General features: G+C 38.6%; 1 protein-coding gene across 8 annotated transcripts in view; it reads left to right on the top strand.

Moving 5' to 3' along the window:
- Positions 1–19,930, top strand: part of Lpgat1 (lysophosphatidylglycerol acyltransferase 1) — a 115,504-nt gene that overhangs the window by 36,336 nt on the left and 59,238 nt on the right. For 2 of the 8 annotated variants that reach the window (XM_078022779.1, XM_078022778.1), the window contains exons 1-2: positions 5,092–5,244; positions 5,656–5,920. In XM_078022779.1, coding sequence (XP_077878905.1) covers positions 5,173–5,244; positions 5,656–5,920 — 337 coding nt within the window. In that variant the 5' untranslated portion in view covers positions 5,092–5,172. Of the gene's footprint in view, positions 1–4,182; positions 4,327–4,641; positions 4,775–5,091; positions 5,245–5,655; positions 5,921–19,930 lie in introns of those variants that run through there. The other 6 variants (XM_078022777.1, XM_078022776.1, XM_078022775.1 and 3 more) reach the window with 5 other exon arrangements.

Here is a 19,930-nt window from a genome sequence, read left to right as displayed (position 1 = left end):
ACATATATTTCCCTTTTTTGTTTGGAGTTAAAGCTGACATTGGTGGCAAGGCCTAACTCTTTCAGGCTGCTGATTTTTTTTTTTTAAAGAGAGAATTTTTTAATATTTATTTTTTAGTTTTCGGTGGACATAACATCTTTATTTTATTTTTATGTGGTGCTGAGGATTGAACCCTGCACCCCACTCATGCCAGGCAAGCACGGTGCCGCTTGAGCCACATCCCCAGCCCAAGGATGATGATTTTTAACTAACTACTCTTTTCTAGTGATGTGGGTCCTGTGCCAAGTCATTGCACATACACAAAATGGTTGGTAGGGTTTCCCCTGGAGAGGAAATAGTTCATTGGAACTTCAGTGTAGAAACCAACACAGGTAAACAAAATGTTTTTTTAATTGCCACTAGGAGAGGGGGGAAAAAAAGAGGGCCCAAGAGGATTTTTTGCCCTAGGGAACTCCTCTCTGGTTATAATCTAATTTGTTGCATATATGTGAACTAGATGGGTAGAATTAAACCTTCTAAGGTGTTATGGTTAGATTGTTTTCAAATGTCTGGAGACTCCAGGAAATGTGAGAAGTCCTATTGCTCTCTTAGAGGACTATCTCTGTAGAGCTTTCAAAACAGAAACTATCACACTTATGACTATAGGGTGAGGTCTGTCTCCCATTTTTCCTATTGGTGGTATACATGAAAGCTCTGAAATTCTGGATTTCGGGTTTTGATAAAGGTTGAGGGAACAGGAACCTAACTGTCATTGAAGAGGGTCGTTGCTTTCTGCAGATCTAACTTGAAAAACTGGCCATCTCAATCTCCCTGTTACAGTCATCCATAGCATTTATGTATGTATGTATGTACGTATGTATGTATATACGTACCAGGGATTGAACCCAGGGGCACTCATTCACTACGGCATATCCCTAGCACTTTTTATATTTTGAGACAGGGTTTTGCCAAGTTGCTTAGGGCATTGCTAAATTGCCGAGGCTGGCTTTGAACTTTCAATCCTCCTGCCTCAGCCTCCTGAATCCCTGGTATTACGGGCGTGTGCCACCATGCCTGGCTCTCCACAGCATTTATATATCCATCTGCCTTCAGTGTAGTGGGGGTAAGCAGGTTGCCTAAGTGGCTGAAGTATGGTAGAGAACAAAAAAGGCAAGAGGAAGGTATTGTATGTAAAGTGAAAGAATACAAAATGAACTATGAAATACAAGAAATAAATACAACCATTACCTGAAATTGTTCCCAGAAGATGTTAGCACAATTTTTCATGATTTGTAGATGATTTATTTATTTATTTATTGGTACTGAGGATTAAAACCAGGGGTGTCTACTACTGAGCTACACTTCCAGCCCTATTTTTTGTTTTGACACAGGGTCTCACTAAATTGCTGAGGCTGGACTCAAATTTGCAATCCTCCTGCCTCAGCCTCCCAGGTTACTGGGATTACAGGCCTGTGCCACTGCACCTGGTTGCCACATTATCTTAAAACTCAATGTGTTTATGTGGTCAGAAAGTTAAAGACATACATACACACACACACACACACACACACACACACACACACACACACACACACCCTTGGCACAAAACTAGGGCATATCTGTATCTGGAACACGATGTGTTTTACTGAGCTTCAAGAAAATTTGAATGACAGGTTGGGGATAGAGCATGTGCTTAGCAGGTGTGCAAGCCCTGGGTTCAATCCTTAACACCAGCCACCTGAAGTCTAATGAGGTTGGAGCTGGTCAATAGGAGAACACCTGCAATGAGATGAGGGATTCCAGGTCCTTCCTATGAGGAGCTAGTGAAATGGCAGAATTTAGAAAAGAGTAGAAGGATGTTATAGCTCAGCTATGCCCCCATAATTCATACGTTGAAGTCTTAACCTCTCCTTTTTCAGATTGTGACTCTTTGGAGATAGGGTCTTTAAACAGGTAAGTAAGTTAAGATGCAGACATCAATGTGGGCCCTAATCCAATCTCAGTTGTCCTTATAAGAAGAGATTTGGAGAGAGAAACTAAGAAGAGCAAGCAGACAGGTGCATGTACTGGGAGATGACCATGTGAACACCCAGTGAAAATGTGGCCACCTGCAAACCAAGAAGCAAACCTCAGAAGAAATCAAACCTGCCCACATCTTGACCTTTGATTTTGGTCTCCAGAACTGTGAGCAAATTAGTCTCTGTTTAAGCCCACTCAGCCTGGGGCAGCCCTAGCAGATTAGTACAGAGGAGAACAGATATGATCAAATGATTAAAATTATGAAGTGTCTAGAAAAGGATGTGATCATTTCAGGATAACTCTAGGTTGAGGTTTTTAAAGCAACCTGATTATACTACCTACATGGGAATCATTTATGATACTTTTTAAAAAGCAAGCTTCTAGGCCCTCTGGATACAGAAGTGTTAAATTGCTCTGGTATGAGGCCTAAGAATCAAGGCTTTTTTTTGCTCTTTCTTTCTTTTTTGGTAAACATTCCAAGTGATTTTTTTTTTTTCCACACTAAAGCTTGAGACCCACTGCTTCAGGTCCTGCTGGACAGACCTCTTCTGGCTCTTTTCTGGGCTTGGCTGGCAGGTACTAATTTTATCTCATTAAGTGCTGGTGTATCTGGTGCTCAGGCAGATGTTCCACCTTCAGTAACCAGGCTAAATCCCATTGTAGGTTATCCTCTCCAGGTGTCAGCCTGTGTTTACTCAGCATGTGGGAAAGCTGAATGGGAAGGAAAGAATGGAATCTTTAGGGGAATTTATTCTTGCAAAGAAATATGTGCCTCACTAGGTACTAGGTTCCTTAAGAATATAATGACACCTTGTGAACAATAATCTAAAATACATATATTATTTTGCTCATGATTTATTTAAAAGACAGAATACAAGGAATAGAATGGGCATATCTAGCTTTTCTATTGCTATACATCAGTTGAGCTTCTGTGGACAGTTTCCTGACTTGGCCTGTGCTTTTTTATGATCTATACAGCTAAAATATAATATTAGTGGGATGGGGGTGTAGCTGATTGGTAGAGTGCTTGCCTAGTATGTGCAAGGGCCTGGCTTTAATCCCCAGTACTACACAGACACACACACACACACACACACACAAAATATAACATTAATGAAATAGATAACACATGAATAAAAATAAACTAATAATAAATGAAAAGAATCTAATATTTTTTTCAAGACAGACTGTGCTTTGAGAAGACTGTGCTTTAAGTCAAGAATCCAAAGCAACATAGTGAACAACATTTTCAAAACAAGCAGAATATATTGTACTTATTCAAATACAACAATGCTCTAGGGACATGGAAAAAGTGCCCTCCTATTTAAAATTGTGATGAAGGGGTTTTTAAAAACAAATTTAGGCAGATCATTTGAGACTGTTCAAGTGGACCAACCATTAGGCTATTTCTTTGTTTTCCTTCCTGTGGTCCAGTCTTTCAACCAGAAAGCAGCTACAGTACCTGCCAGTATTGAGTGTCCTGTCTAGGAGTTCCTATAGTCATTTTTTTGAGGATTTGTTCAATTCTAGGCACTTGGTTAAGTGCTTTTCCTTTCTTGACTAACCAAATTTCAGTCTTTCTGTGTAGATCACTGGATTCCCACTGAATTCCTTTTTATCTAGGGTGAGGGAGGATGGGAAATTGGAATTGTCATTAATGTCCGGGTGCTTTCCAGAAACAAGAACTCTGGCGCTTAAAGGAATTGATTTAAAACTCTAGACCTTAATACTCTGGGGATGTTTAGAAGAAAAGCCAGGAGCACAACTGGGTTTCATTAGGAATGAAAAAAGGACATTCAGTCCTCAAGGAGACAGCTTCCCACTTTTGGCAGAGGCGCTCTAACAATGAAAAGCGGCGGTTTGGGCTGAAAGGGGCTCTCAGTTTGGACCGAAGCACTCGGCGTGTGGTGTAAGGGTTGGTGTTCATTCCTAGACCTCTCAGAACCGCCCTCAGCTTGGGTTCTAGCTCGGCGAGGTCCTGGCCTAACGGCCAGGCAGCCCCGGGCCCAGACCCGCCGACGAGCAGGGTCGGGTCGCGGGCGGCGGCCGCCGCGCTTTCATTAGAGGGCGCTCTGGGGGCGGCTCCGCCGCAGTCCCGACTCCCGCCGCTTCCTCCCGCCGCCCCTCCCCGCCAGCCCCGGCGAACGCAGCTGGGCCCCGGGGACCAAGTCTTGGAGCCGCTAGGGAATCGGCGCGAGCCGCGCTTTTGCCGGAGCGGGGCCGGGCCGGGCCGGGCCGCCGCCTCCTTCCGCCGGCCCCGCCGCCGGCCATGCATTCTTCCGGCTCCTCTTGCTCCCGCAGCCGGGGCCCGACTCCGGCTAGTCCGAGGTAACCTCCGGCTCGGCGGGTGCAGGCCCGGCGCGGTGGAGCCGGGCCCAGGAAGGCGCTGGGGGCGGGGAAGGGGTGTCGTCGCGTGGCCCGGGGAGGAGGCGGCGGCGGCCTGAGGGACTAGGGCGCGGTAGGCCCGGGGGAGGAGGCGGGGGCGCGGGGCATCCGCCCGCCTCCCCGGGACCCGCCCCGGTGACAGGTTCGGCCTCTTGAGTCCCTGCCGTCCCTCTGTCCGCAGGCAGTCGCGAGGGGAGTAGGGCGCTCGCGCGCCCGCTCGCGCAGCGCCTTGGGCCGCCTCGGCCGCCGCCGCGTCCATGACCGCGACCTCTCGGCAGGGGACACCCGCCGCCGCCCCGTCCCGCGTCCCGGGCCGCGGGCTCCCGACCCCGCTCGCCCTAGCGCTCTGCCGCCGCTCGCCTCTCGCTGCCTGCCGCCCGCTCCCGCCGAGGTGAGCCCGGAGCGCGGCCCGCGCCCGCCGCCCGACCCCTTCCTCCTCCGCGGAAACCGCTGCCGGTGCCCTAGCCAGCGTGCGGTGGTCGCCTCCTCGTCCCCGTTTCTTTCATCGTTCCTCGCTTCCTGGTCCTCCGGTCGCCGACCTCATTCTCTTCATCCCTGGCCTCCTGCCTTTACCTCCCTCTGGCTTTTGCTCCCCTCCCCCTACTGCTTTCTCGTTTTTGCCTTATTAAGCCCCTCTTTCTCCTTTCACCTTTTATCTTCTCTTTTCTAGGCCCCTCTCCTTTTTTTCTTAAAAAAAAAAAGGAAAAAGAAAAAAAAAAAAAAACCCCATTGCTGCAAATGAGAATTTTGAGCGTAACTCTTGGCTGATGCGAGGGACCTTTTAAAGGGATGAAGCAATGTGCAGGAATGGTGGTGGAGAGGACGCCTAGCTTCTCGCTCTCTGGGAAATCTGACCGAGAGGTGCCTGCTTCAGTCCTTTCACTTGTGTACCCTCGGTTGGGAGACACTGAAGGTGTCTGAAGCTAGCGGGTTTGTTTTTCTTCTTTAAAGTCTAGAAAGACGACCGCAGTGAGACGCGGTGCGGGGACCGCCTCCAATTAGGAGTGGGAATTGTATTATCATTTGCTAAATATATTATGACATGCCCCAAGTGCCCCGGTGAACCGCTCCCTTGACCTTGTGCGGTTCCTTCTCCCTCGCTCTCTGTCCCCCTCTGGAATTTGCCCGTGAGATAGCTGAGGTACTGCACCCGGGAAAGCTTAGACCCTAGCTTTTTCTTTTATTTTTGTGCTGGAGGCGATTCTTTGCTGGTGACTGTTTAGATGTGTTTAGTCGATTTTCCTTTTTAAATGAATTTTCCTTTCACCCCAGGAAGACAGAATGGACGCCAATGTGAGAATGGCTGCGACTTTGGAAGAAGTTCCACGAAGGGGCTGGATCTTGGTGAAAGCTCTGATGAGATTTGCCTTCATGATCTTCAACAACCTGGTTGCGATTCCATCCTACGTCTGCTATGTAATTGTTCTGCAGCCCCTTCGAGTGCTGGACAGTAAGCGGTTCTGGTATATTGAAGGAACCATGTATAAATGGCTTTTAGGAATGGTGGCTTCCTGGGGATGGTTCGCTGGATATACAGGTAAGAATGTGAGCACTTTTGTTTAATGCATCTGAAAAAAAATCTGTAATGTTATGCTTAAGTCAGTAGACATGACAGAATATTTGCTATGCTTGGGGTTGAAGATGCTTTTATGCTTACACTATTGAAAAACAAACGAAAAACAATCCTATTTGGTTTCTCTTAAATTCCTTAAATTAAATTTTTAATGTGATTGACATTCATTTGTTAAAACTGGGAGAGCTTTTGTAGAGAAACAGGAGTGCATTATGTAGGACTTGAGGGCTTATAAAGATGTTTAGCCCATAAACATTGGGAATTGAGAAAAGTGACGAACCAGATTTGTGCAAAGGCAGTTTAATAAGTTTTTTCATTTAATGTGATATTGAACTATGTTAATAACATTATAAGCCAAACAAAAATGGCTTTTTGTGTTTTTTCCCTCTATAATCTATGTATTATCTCAGTGTTAAGTTTTAAAAATTAAGTTGTCTGTGTTAAGCTTGTTTCTCTCTTGAGTGCTTTTAAGCAGATTTCTATTCTGCTTTTAAATTGCATTTTGGGGAGCAGTCTGAAGTGGACTGTCATAGAATTAAATGAGAAGTGTTATTTTCTTTTTATAAACCATATGTACTTTGAGAACTTAATGCTTCTGTGAAAATGCGATCTCCATTATTATATTTACTTGATTTTTTTTTTCCTCCAAGAATTAAGATAATGAAGAACACATTGAGATTTCTAGTGCTTGTCAGATGTGGAGACTTTTTATCACAGAAATGTTTAACTGGCTGGCAGTTTCCTTAACAATCATGCCACAGATGCTGGTGTCAGTAGTCTGCAGTTCAGAGCTTAGAACAGTGAGGTGGGTACCTACTCTCAAGGTTAAGCAGCATAGCAGTTCTCCATTTTTAAATTTGGTCTCCTTCTTTTCCTGCCGAGGCTGCATCTGCAGATTTTGTCCATACACAGGAGAGAAGGACTGACAGTACAGAGCTTTTATGGAGCCTGGCAGACTCTTGCTGTTGTCAGAATGTTCTCAGTTGCCCCAGATGATGCCTTTTCTCCTTCCAGCAATGCCATTTATTAATCTGCAAGTACTGAAACTCCGGGGATAGGTGTTCATTGCTTTCTTGTCCTGTGTCTTGTTGAGATTCCTGCTTTTTATATACAGTAGGTGAGCTTCAGCTTCACTTTTAGAACCAGAAGCAGTAGCAGTGGTAGAGAAAAAAATGAAGTTCAAATCTGTTATGCTGAATTTTTATCTGAATTTCATTGCTGTCTTTGAATGACTTTGCTTGATATAGTTTGAGCTTTTCCAAATATATATTTCTTAAATATTTATTTTTTAGTTGTAGGTGGACACAACACATTTATTTATTTATTTATTTATATTTATGTAGAACAGCAGAATGCGTTATAATTCTTATTACATATATAGAGCACAATTTTTCATATCTCTGGTTGTATACATAGTATATTCACACCAATTTGTGTCTTCATACATGTACTTTGGATAATAATGATCATCACATTCAGCCATCATTAATTACCCTGTGCCCCCTCCCTTCTCCTCCCACCCCTCTGCCCAATCTAGAGTTCATCCATTCCTCCCATGCACCCTTTATTTTATTTTTATGTGGTGCTGAGGATTGAACCCAGTGCCCCACATATGCCAGGTGAGAGCTCTACCTCTGAACCACAACCTCAGCCCCACCAAATATATTTTGATACTAGTTATTTTATTCTTTATACTTAAGTATGCTCATTTTAAATGAGCTCATTAGCTTTTTACAGATTCCAGAAGTTGTTTCTACTTTAAATGCAACAAAATTATTGAAATGTTTGGGCTTGTGTGTGATGTATTTATAAGTGAAAAAGGTGAAAAAATTAATTTGTCATTGATTTTGAGATTATAAGAAATGTAGAGTTACTATTTGAAGTTAGTTATCCTTTGGCCATAGCACAGATATAGTGTATTTTTATTTTCTTGGGGGTATCACTCCCTTACTGATTATAGAGCTACTCTGTAGTTTATTTTGCTACCTGCTTAGAAAGTGGTCTTGACACGATCTGCATCAATGTCTTTGATGGATCTGCTCTTTTCTAGGCTACCTCATTTTGACAATTTGGTCAGTTCCTCATTTAAATATAGAATATTTTAGTGTGTATATTTTAAATGTTTTCCCCATATGTAAAATATTTGGTTTCAGAGAGTCTGATCATAATAGAACACAGTCAGGTTCTCTAGTTCTGCACAGATTACTGGGCTAGGGATGTAGCTCAGTGCTAGACTCCTCTAGCATATGTGAGGCTCTGGGTTCAATCACCAGCACAGCAAATAAATAAATAAACAAACTTCTGTTTGGGGTAACACAAAGTTGTGTTTTTTTTTTTTTTTTTGTACCAGGGATTGAACCACTAAGCCACATCTCCAGCCCTTTTTCATTTTTTATCTTGAGACGGTCTTACAGGGTTGCTTAGGGCCTTGATAAATTGCTGAGCTGACTTTGAACTTGTGATCCTCCTGCCTCAGCCTGCTGAGCTGCTGGGATTACAGGCGTGTGCCACTGCTCCCAGCTACAAAAATGTACTAAAGTTCTGTGATGTTGCCTCTTAATGTACAGCAGATGTCACAAAAATGAGTCCTTTGAATGCTGACATGCTTCTTGGATGATGAATGGTGAAGCCTAAGGACTTTAATGAATTTTCTTGTATTTAGTTTATATTCTCAGAGCTGGAGAATTACTTGTGGCCATAGAAGGTGGAAAAAAGGATTTTCTGGTCTTTCTGCTTATTTCTGACATTGTCAGAGGAACACATTTATTGAAAGAACTCTGAAGACAATGAGTTTGTTCCTCCCTAGCTTGCTATTATTACAAGGTGGAAGTGATAGTTAACATTTCTTTTAGTGGGAAGTGCTGTACAGGTATCTCATGTTGAGGAAAAGTTTTATACTGCCTTTATCCTAGTATTTTAAGGACAAAGTAGTAAGTCTTAAGTATTTTATCCAAAAGACATAACTAATGATTCATTTCTACATGCTTTGTTTGGATCTGGGGTAAATCTGTGTACCCATTTTTCCAATTTAAGTGAAGGTTGGCAAATTTCAGAGAGATTTTGTGAAAAGCAAAATGTGTTTATTTATAGCAGTTTATTTTGACTTTCATTTATTTTAATAAAATTATTGTTGTCCAAGTACATTAAAGTCTCTGTACATGAAATAGTTAAAAAAATATTCATGGGGCTGGGATTATGGCTCAGTGGTAGAATGCTTGCGTCGCACATGCAAGGCCCTGGGTTCAGTCCTCAGCACCACATAAAAATAAATAAATAAATAAAATAAAGTTATTAAAAAAATATTCATTGTAAGTGGGAGCTCCAGAATTTCTATATAGGATTGAGAGTCTTATGGGCCAGTCTGATTGGCAGGGACTTGGGGTACCAGGAAACTTTCTGCTAAGCTGTTTTTGCTTAGCAAATGTTATTTCCCTTAGATTGGGTATTTACTTGGGGTGGCTTTAGGGAAAGCTGATGCAGATGAGGTTTAGGTTCCTCACAGCTGCTATGGCTATATGTTCATCTTTGTGTGTTATTTGATTTGGTAGTGTTCTACATTTTTTATTGGGATACAGATTTGTTATGTAAGCAAAATTAATTTTCAGGAATTATATCTGACCTTGAATTTCTAGAGAATGTTTTAAAAATGTATCTTCTAGAGCAGTAGTTTTTAGCCTTTGAGTCATAAAACCAATATAGAATGTCAAGATGAACATTTTTGGAAAGTGAAATTAAATATAGTCAAATAGAAAAGATAAGAAATGTGTATATCTGTGCTGAGTGTTGCCTCAGATTGTGTCTTGTTACAGTGTGTTTAGTCAACATTTGAAAGAGACTGTTGTAATGGAAAGAACACCGAAACTTAGAGTCAGCAGAATTAATCTACCTTTAACATTTCTACTTATTAGTAGGGGGTGACAGCTGGATCTTTTTTATAACCCTAGAGCTTAATTTGTTGCCTGCTCCTCACAGAGTGCTCAATTAGTCTCTTTTTGTTTGTTTGTTTGTTTGTTTTTGTTTTTGTTATTTTTGGTGTGGTGGGGATCAAACCCAGGGCTTCATGCATTCTAGGCAAGTACTACCTCTGAACTATATCCCCAGCTTAAGTGTCTCTTGAACAATCGTTTCTTTTATTCCTGATCCCAACTAAAATTCCTTAGCTGCCTACCTTCCTGAAAGGTCTGATGTCAAGATGGTTGCAATCCATAAACTATAAATCCTGAACCAGATCACGTGAACTAGATTGTATAAAATACACATTTGTTAATTTAGCACATTTGTTATGTATAGGAATGGGTGCGTTGGAAGTGCTGAGACACCAATACAATTGCTCACTTTTAGGAACTCACAGCAGCTTTGGTGGGGAGACAGTGAAAATATATTGAATGATGCTCTAATAGAGATGTAGCATGGTATAAAAGAGGAGGTGCTTCTGATCTAGCATTAGTGGTAGTAGAGAGGGAATAGGGAATTTAGGGGAGGAGAGGCTTCAGATTCCTGTTTTTTTTTTTTTACCCATTAGGGAGCTGTTTCTCTGTGGGTATCTTTATCTAATCAGTAATTATAATGGATTTAAATTACTTGAATAATGTATCAGTTTGAGACTTACATCTTTGAGGCAATAATGTTAAGCTAACATTTATTAAAATGTAAGTCAAGTAGTGTTCTAAGAGTTTCACCCTAATGAATTATCTTTGTCATTTTGCTATTAGTCATTTAATACAACAATTTTATCAGGTTGGTACTATTATTATCCTGCTCCTTTTGTTATTGATAATTGAAACAGAGGTTTCACAGGTATTTCTCCTTAAGCATGAACTGAAATTGTTGTTGCCACAAGTTTATTTTTGTATTTAAAAAGCCAATATTGATCTTTAGATAATGTCCCTAGAGTGTTTTCTTAATTTTTACTATCCCATTTGCCTTTTATTTGGAAGCATGAAACATCTGAAAGCATTATCACAATGTGGATTTCTGTAAGAGGTTAAAAAATTGTTGCTTCAGTGGAAACATTTCCAGTATACTGGAAATTTCATAAAATCCCCTTTCGTAATGGAAAGAACACGTGATATATATACACATACATACATACATACATATGTGTGTGTGTATATATATATATATATATATATATATATATATGTATATGAATGTGATGTATATATATCACAAAAATACAAAGCTGGCTAAATACCTGAAAAAAAAAAAAAGCAAAGAACAATAGCCCACACGGGGAAAGATCAAAAATTTGATAGTAACTCTTCTATGAACAAAGGCAAAATTCTTTTAAATTCTTATTTTTTCTCCTTTCTCTTCTCCGTTGCCCAATTTTAGTCAATAGTATATTCACGGTAGTATATACTATTATGTTTGTTTTTACTGCTGCCTCTTCATTTGTGAGCTTTGAGGGTACCTTCAGCTCCTAGCTATTACATTAAGGTCATCAGAAAGCTTATTATACTTTCCCTTGCTCTCTCCCTGCTCCCAGTTTATGTTACTTGCCTTTATATAATTGTATGGCCTGTTTTTATGTTCTATTTTGTTACACTTATCTCCATCTGTTTTTGTCTTAATTCTTCTGTTAAATATGTCTAATACTTAAGTATTTTTGTGAAATTTTTCCCAGTTGTCTTTTTGTTAGTTGAAGTTTATCTTTGTACAGATTGAGCTTCTTTAATATGAAAATCCAAAATTTGAAATGCTTCAAAATCCTAAACTTTTTGAAAATTTTTTCCCACTTGTTTCCAAAAACAAGTGGAAAATTCCACACCTGACCTCATGTGAGGTCAAAATGTAGGTTTACTAAGAATGGCTTATGAAATTACCTTCAGACTACATGAATATAAGGTATACATAAGACTTAAGTAGCTTTTGATCTCAATGTCATTCTCAAGAAAGCTCATTATGTATATGCGCATATCCCAAAACCTAAAAAAAAATTGAAATCCAAACTCTTCTGATCCCACTCATTTCAGATAAGGGATGCTCAACCTGTAGTTTCTCAATAATGGCTCATGGGAACAAAATGAGTTTTCTTAAAACGTTTTCAGAACTGTTTTGTTGCTTTACTCTTGAAAGGCAACTTATCAGGTTATAAAATCCTTGGCTCACCCTTTCTTTCCTGTAGTATCATATGGTATTATTCAAATGCCTTCTTGTATTAAATGTTACTGTGGAGGTGTGAAGAGCCAGGTTTATTCCCACCCCATTATTAGTGAATTAATCTTTTTTTGCCTATCTATACAAAGGATTCTTTCTTTATCTGAGAGCTAGTAACTTTACTAGAATATGTTGTTGTTGACTATGTATAGATCATTTTTCCGTGGTACATATATGTTCTTTTAGTATACAGATTCTATTTTTATTTCAGGACAGTTTTTTTTTTAAATCTTTAAATGTTTATTATGTTTTTATTTGTGGATCCTAATTATGTGTGTGTTGAATCTCCCTTTGTATGTCTTTTATAACAAGTATTTTTCCCTTAATCCTTATAAATATTTTTTGTTTATTTGTCTCTTATTGTGTTTTCTGTAATATCTCTTCTTCTGCTTTCAGTTTTTCTTATTTGTGTGATTGTTTTGTTTATTTTCTATAACTGTTGATTGAGTTCTGCTAACTCATTCTTCCTCTATTCCTGTTACCTAGACAGTTCTGTCTTGAGTTTTTGTATTTGTGTTCTGTGGTCTTGCTTCACGGGTGGTGGATTCACTGATTTTCTTAAATTTAGACAGGAATATTAATTTATAATTTTTACCTTCTCCTTTGTAATATAATTCTGGTGACTGTTCTTTGATAAATGGTACATTTTGCTGCTCATTTCTACCAGTTTTCTTATAGCATCTCCGTTAGTGCCATGCCAATTATTTTTATTCCTTATAAGGTATTATATTTGAATATATGAATTATATTTCCCTTTGTGCTAGACAGCTTCGCACCACTCTAACCAAAAGATCTAATAAGAACAACTTAAGAGGAGACATTTTTTTTTTTTTTTTTTTTTGCTTATGGTTTCAGAGGTCTCAGTACATGGTTGGCTGACTCCATAGCTCTGGGCCCCAGGTGAGGCAGAACACCATTGTAGAAGGGCACGGAGGAGGAAATCTGCTCAGTTCATGACAGCCAGGAAGCAGAGAGAGCAAGAAAGAAGAGTAGAGGAGGGGGCGGAGGGAGGGAGAGGAAGGTGGAGAGGGGTAGGGATAGAGATAAGGATGCCTGAGACAAAATATAAACCCCAAGGCGTGCCCTTCAGTGACCTACTTCTTGCCACCTCACCCTACCTGCCTATGGTTACACCCAGTTAATGCATTCAAGTGGATTAATCCACTGGTTAGGTTACAACTCTTGATCCAATCTTTTTTTTTTTTTTCCCCCCACCTCTGAACATTCTTACAATGTCTCACAAATGAGTGCCTCCCTCTCCCCAGCCCACCCCCTCTACTGGGGATTGAACTCATTTCTTGATTCCTACAGAATGACTCGGCTTCATGAATGAGTAGGTGAGATCGATAACAAACATTGGGGTTTTTTTGGTACTAGGGATTGAACTCAGGGGCACTGAACCACATCCCCATCCCTATTTTTTTTTTTTTTTATTTTATTTATAGACAGGGTCTCACTGAGTTGCTTAGCACCTCACCTTTGCTGAGGCTAGAAATTCTAAGTTTTCAGAGCCACTGGGATTACAGGTGTGCCCTGCTGCACCCGGTACACCTGAGCTTTTTGTGGGATACCTCATATTCAAGCCGTAACACCTGTGTTATTATTGGTAGGTGATCTGGATGGGGCCAGGGTAGATTTCTAAATTTCTTCCTCTGATGGGTTTTTTCACATATGGAGACTGATCATTTCTCTGTTGCCACAAGTGATCCTCCCCAAGTCAGACTGTTTCTGGTCTTTTGTGGCCAATTCTGGATCAGTTAATTATATTTGAGGTCTGCCCCAAAGCAAGTAGTAGTTTCTAAAGTGTGTGTGTGTGTGTGTGTGTGTGTGTGTGTGTGTGTGTCCCCGTCCCCCTCACAGTTCCCAGACTGTTTTTATTCTTGGACTATTTACCAATTGTACATAGTTAAAACATTCACTGTGTTTCTGCTTGACTTTAGTAGAAAATTCTCAACAAAATGAATGGAGGAAATGAGTTACCTTTGATACTTCAGTAAGGAGTATGAATGAAATGTGACATGAATAAATAAAGAAATGTGACATGAATAATAATACTAATACTTTAGGGTCTGATCTGTGGAAAATCTTAAAATGTTTAAGGATCACCAGTGCCCCCCAAGCTCTGATAAAAATTACTATAAACTATTTTCCTGTATTTACTACTCCTAATCTAAAATTGGGGTTTGCTAAGTATTTAGCTTTTTAAAAAAAAATGTATTGTTTTTTTAGTTGTAGTTGGACCTTTATTTTATTTACTTATTTTTAGGTGGTGCTGAGGATTGAACCCAGGGTTTTGCACATGGTAGACAAGCACTCTACCGCTGAGCCACAACCCCAGGTCCTAGCTTTTGTTTTAAGAGTTTCTTTTGGAGTTTGTAAATCAGTGGCCATATTCAGCAGCTGATGTGTTCATATGGCCTTATGCTTTTTTTAAAGTTAGTTGCCAACATTTTAAAATTAGGGCTATTTCACAAAACATGAAAAAAAAATCTGCATTTCCAGCTGCTGTTGAGAAATTAAAATCTGGCCATGCAAGGGCCTCACTCCTGCTGGCATCAAGCATGAGATGGCTGCCTTCTTTAGATGGGGCCTATACCCTAGTTCATCCAGCATGCCACTTCTTCCTTCTCTTAACTTGAGCCTACTTTAGTCATTAACATTACCCATTCAGATCCCAGAGACTTGGGGATGTTCATTTAAAAAAAATTAAATTACAATTACTATTGTTTCTGTTAGGTATGTGATAGTTTTGTTTGTATTCATATGCCTTCATAGTGCTTAAAACTGGTGTAGTCTGTTATTAAAAACTATGTAGGGTGAGTGCAGTGGCACATGCCTGTAATCCCAACAGTTTGGGAGGCTGAGGCAGAAGGATTTCAAGTTCAAAGCCAGTCTCAACAAAAGCGAGGTGCTAAGCAACTCATTGAGATTGTGTTTCTAAATAAAATACAAAATAGGGATGGGGATGTGGTCCAGTGCCCCTGAGTTCAATGCCTAGTACCAAAAAAACCCCAATGTTTGTTATCGATCTCACCTACTCATTCATGAAGCCGAGTCATTCTGTAGGAATCAAGAAATGAAGTGCCATTAGTAAGAGCTGTGTTCACAGATTTTTCAAGTTTTGTGTACCATATCATTAACCTAGTAAAATGTTTCCTGCTGTTTGTATACTTATTAATTAGTATAATTAATAAGTATACAAACATAATTATTAATTATAATAACTAATCAGCAAAATGTCTCATTTCTTCTTATGAATATAATCACATAAAATCTAGATCATTAAAATTAGCTATTTCCCTTTATTATTTCATATTTTAAAATATGAAAAACAATAAGCCTGGTTGATTTCTGCTCATTTTAAATTATAGTATAGATAGCTAATCTTTTTTTAATATTTATTTAGTTGTACATGAACACACAATGTCTTTATTTATTTTTATATGGTGCTGAAGATTGAACCCAGTGCCTCACACATGCGACATAAGCACTTTACCACTGAGCTACAGCCTCAGCTCCAGATAGCTGATCTTTTTAGAATATTGTTTTTAGTTATGAGGTTACACTGATTAATTTGTGTGTGTGTGTGTATGTGTGTATGTGTTTGCTGGGGATTGAACCCAGGGCCTTGTGTATCCAACTGAGCTGTATCCCCAGCCCACTGATCAAATTTTGCTAGCAAAAAACTTGCCCAAACTTTTAAAAATCCATTAAGCATTAAGAAACTATGAATTATGCATATAACACACCTGCTTTTTATTGGAAGTTTTTAAGGTTAAAAAAAATTGTAATTTAAGTACATCAAGATGTTGCTGAGTCCTCCGAAAACTAAACTGATCAGCATATATTTATGTTAAACACAGTTTACATATATTTTAAAGGGATATAATTCACATATGATAAAATTCACTTTTAAAATTCAATGTTTTTTAATATATTATAAGCATCCACCATCACCATCTAATTCCAGATCATCACCCTCCAAAGAAATTTCAAACCTGTTGGCTGTCATTCTCCATTCCTCCTCCTTTCAGCCTCTGGCAACCACTTATCTATATTGAGTTTTATAGTTTGCTTATTCTGGATACTTCATGTAAATGGAATCATACACTATATGATCTTTTGTTCCTGATTTCTTTCATGTAATATAATGTTTTCAGTGTCCATCCACATTATAACATGTCAGTATTTCATCCCTTTGTATGGCTGAATAATATTCCCTTGTACGTGTAGACTACATTTTGTTCATGCATTCATCAGTTGATAAATATTTGAGTTGTTTTTACATTTTGGCTATTATAAATAATGTCACTATGAACATTCATGTACAAGTTTTTGTATTGACATATGTTTTCAATTTTCTTGGACCCAGGAGTCAAATTGCTGGGTCATGTGGTAATGCTATGTTTAACTTTTGAGCAACTGCCAAACTATTTTCCATAACAGCTGCACTATTTTACATTCTAAGCAGCAGTGTAGAAGGGTTCCAATTTCTCTACATCTTCACTAATACTGGTTATTTTCTGCCTTTTGTTTTTGTTTTTTAAATTCTAACCATCCAAGAGAATGTGAGGTAGTATCTCATTGTGGTTTAGATTTACATTTCCTTAATGATTAATGATCTTTTCATATATTTCTTGGCCATTTGTATATCTTCTTTGAAAAAAATGTCTTTTTAAATTCTTTGCCTATTTTTAAATTGGGCTTTTTATTGTTGAGTTAGCCTATGATTTGGATGTTTTTTGTCCCTTTAAAAGTTCATATGTTAGAAGCTTGGTCCCAGGGTGGTAGTGTTAGAAGGTACTATGGACATCTTTTTAAGAGGTGGGTCCTGGGGTCAATTGGGGGAATGCCCTCAAAAAGGATTAGCATATTTCTTATGGGACTCTGGTTGTTCTCTCAATAGGATTGTATAAAAAACCTGAGCTGGTCCTACACAATCTCTTGATTTCCCATTTAGTGAAATGATTACTTGGTCTCGCCATTGCAATATACCATAAGGTGATGCAGCTAAGGTGACAAGACTCTTACCTGAGCCTGCCAGTACCATGCTGTTTGGACTTTCAGCCTCCAAAACTCAATATAACAAACCTCTTTTCTTTACAAAGTTAGCCTGTTTCAGGTATTTTTTTTATAGTAATGCAAAACTGATACAGGTTTTAAGAGTTCTTTATAAATTCTGGATACTAGACCCTGTTTTTTTCCTTGTTTGCTTATGCATTTAGTGTCATACTCCATTGCCTAATCCAAGGTCGTGAACACTTATACCTATGTATTCTGTTAGAGTTGAACTTTTACATTTATTTCTGCAGTCCATTTCAAGTTGATTTTTCTATATTGAATGAGGAAAGGGTCCAAACCTTATTCTTTTATATTAGATATCTAATTGTCCTAGCACCATTTGTTGAAAAGACTGTTTTTCCCTATTGAATGATCTTGGTATCCTTGTCAAAATTAGATGTGCATTTATTTCTGAACTCTTAATTGTTTCATTGATCTGTAGTTCTTTTTCTTATGCCAGTACCACACTCTCTTGATTTACTGTAGCTTTGTAGTAAGTTTTGAATGCTAAGTATATTGTTATATTTAATTCTTTAAAAATCCATAATCTTTTTGTTATGTATTATAACTTTAATAATGAGGCTAGTTCACTACTCAAAAATCCTAATTAAAAACCATTTGGATTTAAAAGTGTTTACTGAGAACAGTGTTTTTCAGAATTAATATACATAATTGGATTGAATGATCTTTTTATGTCCATACAGAGAAAATATTTACTAGTTATATGTTTCACTAGGAGTTGGTTTAGAAATATTGTTAATACTCTCTCTCGTTCTCAAAAACAAAACAGGACATCAATTATAGAAGTATTTTGTATAATTGATCAATCAAAAATGTATTCACTACCTACTGCTAGTTAGCAAACTTGTTGATTTGTAAAATACTGGGATAGAGAGAATGATTTAGATAAATTTCTACCAAAAGGATATTTTGGCATAGTTTTCATTTTGCTGGATGGTTTTGGGAATAGCTGTGTTTCATATGAATTCTGTGTTCAAAAGGCATCCGTACAATATTTTCTGAAAAACAGATGAATATGCACATTTTCACCTAATGTGATGGTTCTATTTTTTAGTTTTTAATAGAGTTCCCTTCAGAGAACAGTTAACAGAGAATAAATTTATTTTGTAAAATAAGGGATAGATACCTGGATAAGGAGCAAGGATGTCAATAGGAGTAATTGTTGTAAGCTATTTTATGAATAGGATAGTATTAGTTTTTGTGTATGAGAGACTGAATTAGACAACTTTTTTTGTAGTTATAGATGGACAGCATACCTTTGTTCAATTTGTTTCATTTTTATATGGTGGTAAGGATCGAACCCAGTGCCTCACACATGCTAAGCAAGCGCTCTGCCACTGAGCTACAGACCCAGCCCTGGGTAACCTTTTTGAAGCTTAAATAATCACTTTAAGTTGTCTTAAGCCCCCAGATGCTTGAATATAGATGTATTCTCTGTATTCAAATAATACACACTGCCACTAATAGATGTTGCTAAATAAGTATGATATTAGGAATAGCATAATATATTGGGAAAAAAAACCACTGTCTTTTGAGTTAGTATGAGTTTGGATCTTGCCACCCCAATGCTAGTTGTGTTACTTTGACCTAGTTGCTCAGTTTCTCTGATCCTCATTTTCATCTTCTGTAAAAACAGATTATGATATTTATTTCTTGTGAAGCTTGACTATAAAATGAATAGCAAGGTGTTTGGCCCTCTATAAATGATAAATTTTATTATTAGTAGTAGTAGGAAAACAACTATGCTAACCTTTTGGGTAAAGGCCTGTCTAAGTCAATATAGTTTTAAAATATATTTGAGAATACTCAAATATACTAATAGTATAGTTTAATAGAGTTCTTCTTTTAAATCAATCAAAAAAGTAACGTAAACTGTAGTCTAAAATTTTAAATAATTAAACTGTATGTTTATAAATTCTGAAATAGAAGGTACTTAAACTTTAAGTACTTTAAACTAATTAATTCAGTTATTTATTCTAAGATAAGTTACTTGGAGGCCTACTTTGTGCCAGTCATGTTGGTAGCTTAGGAGTACAGTGGCAACACACTCTCTTTCTCTCTCTCTCTCTCTTTTTTTTTTTTTGTACTGGGGATTGAACCCAGGGGCACTTAACCATTGAGTCACATCACCAGCACTTTTTAATTTTATTTAGATAACAGGGTCTCCCCAAGTTACTTAGGGACTTGCTGTGGTGCTGAGGCTGGCTTTGAACTTGTAATCCTCCCAAGCCACTAGGATTATAGGCATGTGCCAGTGCACCCACCTAACAGTATAATCCTTATTCTTAATGAGTTTACCTATTGGTGTGGGGGACAGACAGCAGAAGTCATATAATAACCATATAATCACTACTGTGGAGGGTGCTTTGGAAAACAAGTTGAGGGGGGCTGTCAGAATGAAATAGGAGACTTAAATGTGGAGACTTGTGGTATCAGGGAAAATGGGTTCCTTGAGAAAGTGACATTGAGACTGAGACCCTAGGAGTAAGTAGGAGTGAAACCAGGAGGAGCAGGGATAACATGTGCAAGGATAGCAAAGAGTTTATTGTCTTTGAGGACAAAGGGAATGTCAGGTTGGCAGCAGCTTGGAGTGAGTAAGGGGAGAGGAGCAGAGGTCATTTGGGAAGCTGGTGAGGCTACATCTTCTGAGGCTTTATGGTGCATTTAAAGGATTTTGAAGTTTATCTTAGGAGAAAACTGGAAGGATTTTAAGTAAGGGAATGATGAAATCCA

Source organism: Ictidomys tridecemlineatus, chromosome 10 (assembly GCF_052094955.1).
Source record: "Ictidomys tridecemlineatus isolate mIctTri1 chromosome 10, mIctTri1.hap1, whole genome shotgun sequence".
NCBI classification, from domain to species: Eukaryota; Metazoa; Chordata; class Mammalia; order Rodentia; family Sciuridae; genus Ictidomys; species Ictidomys tridecemlineatus.
This window is presented reverse-complemented; position numbering and strand designations above follow the sequence as displayed.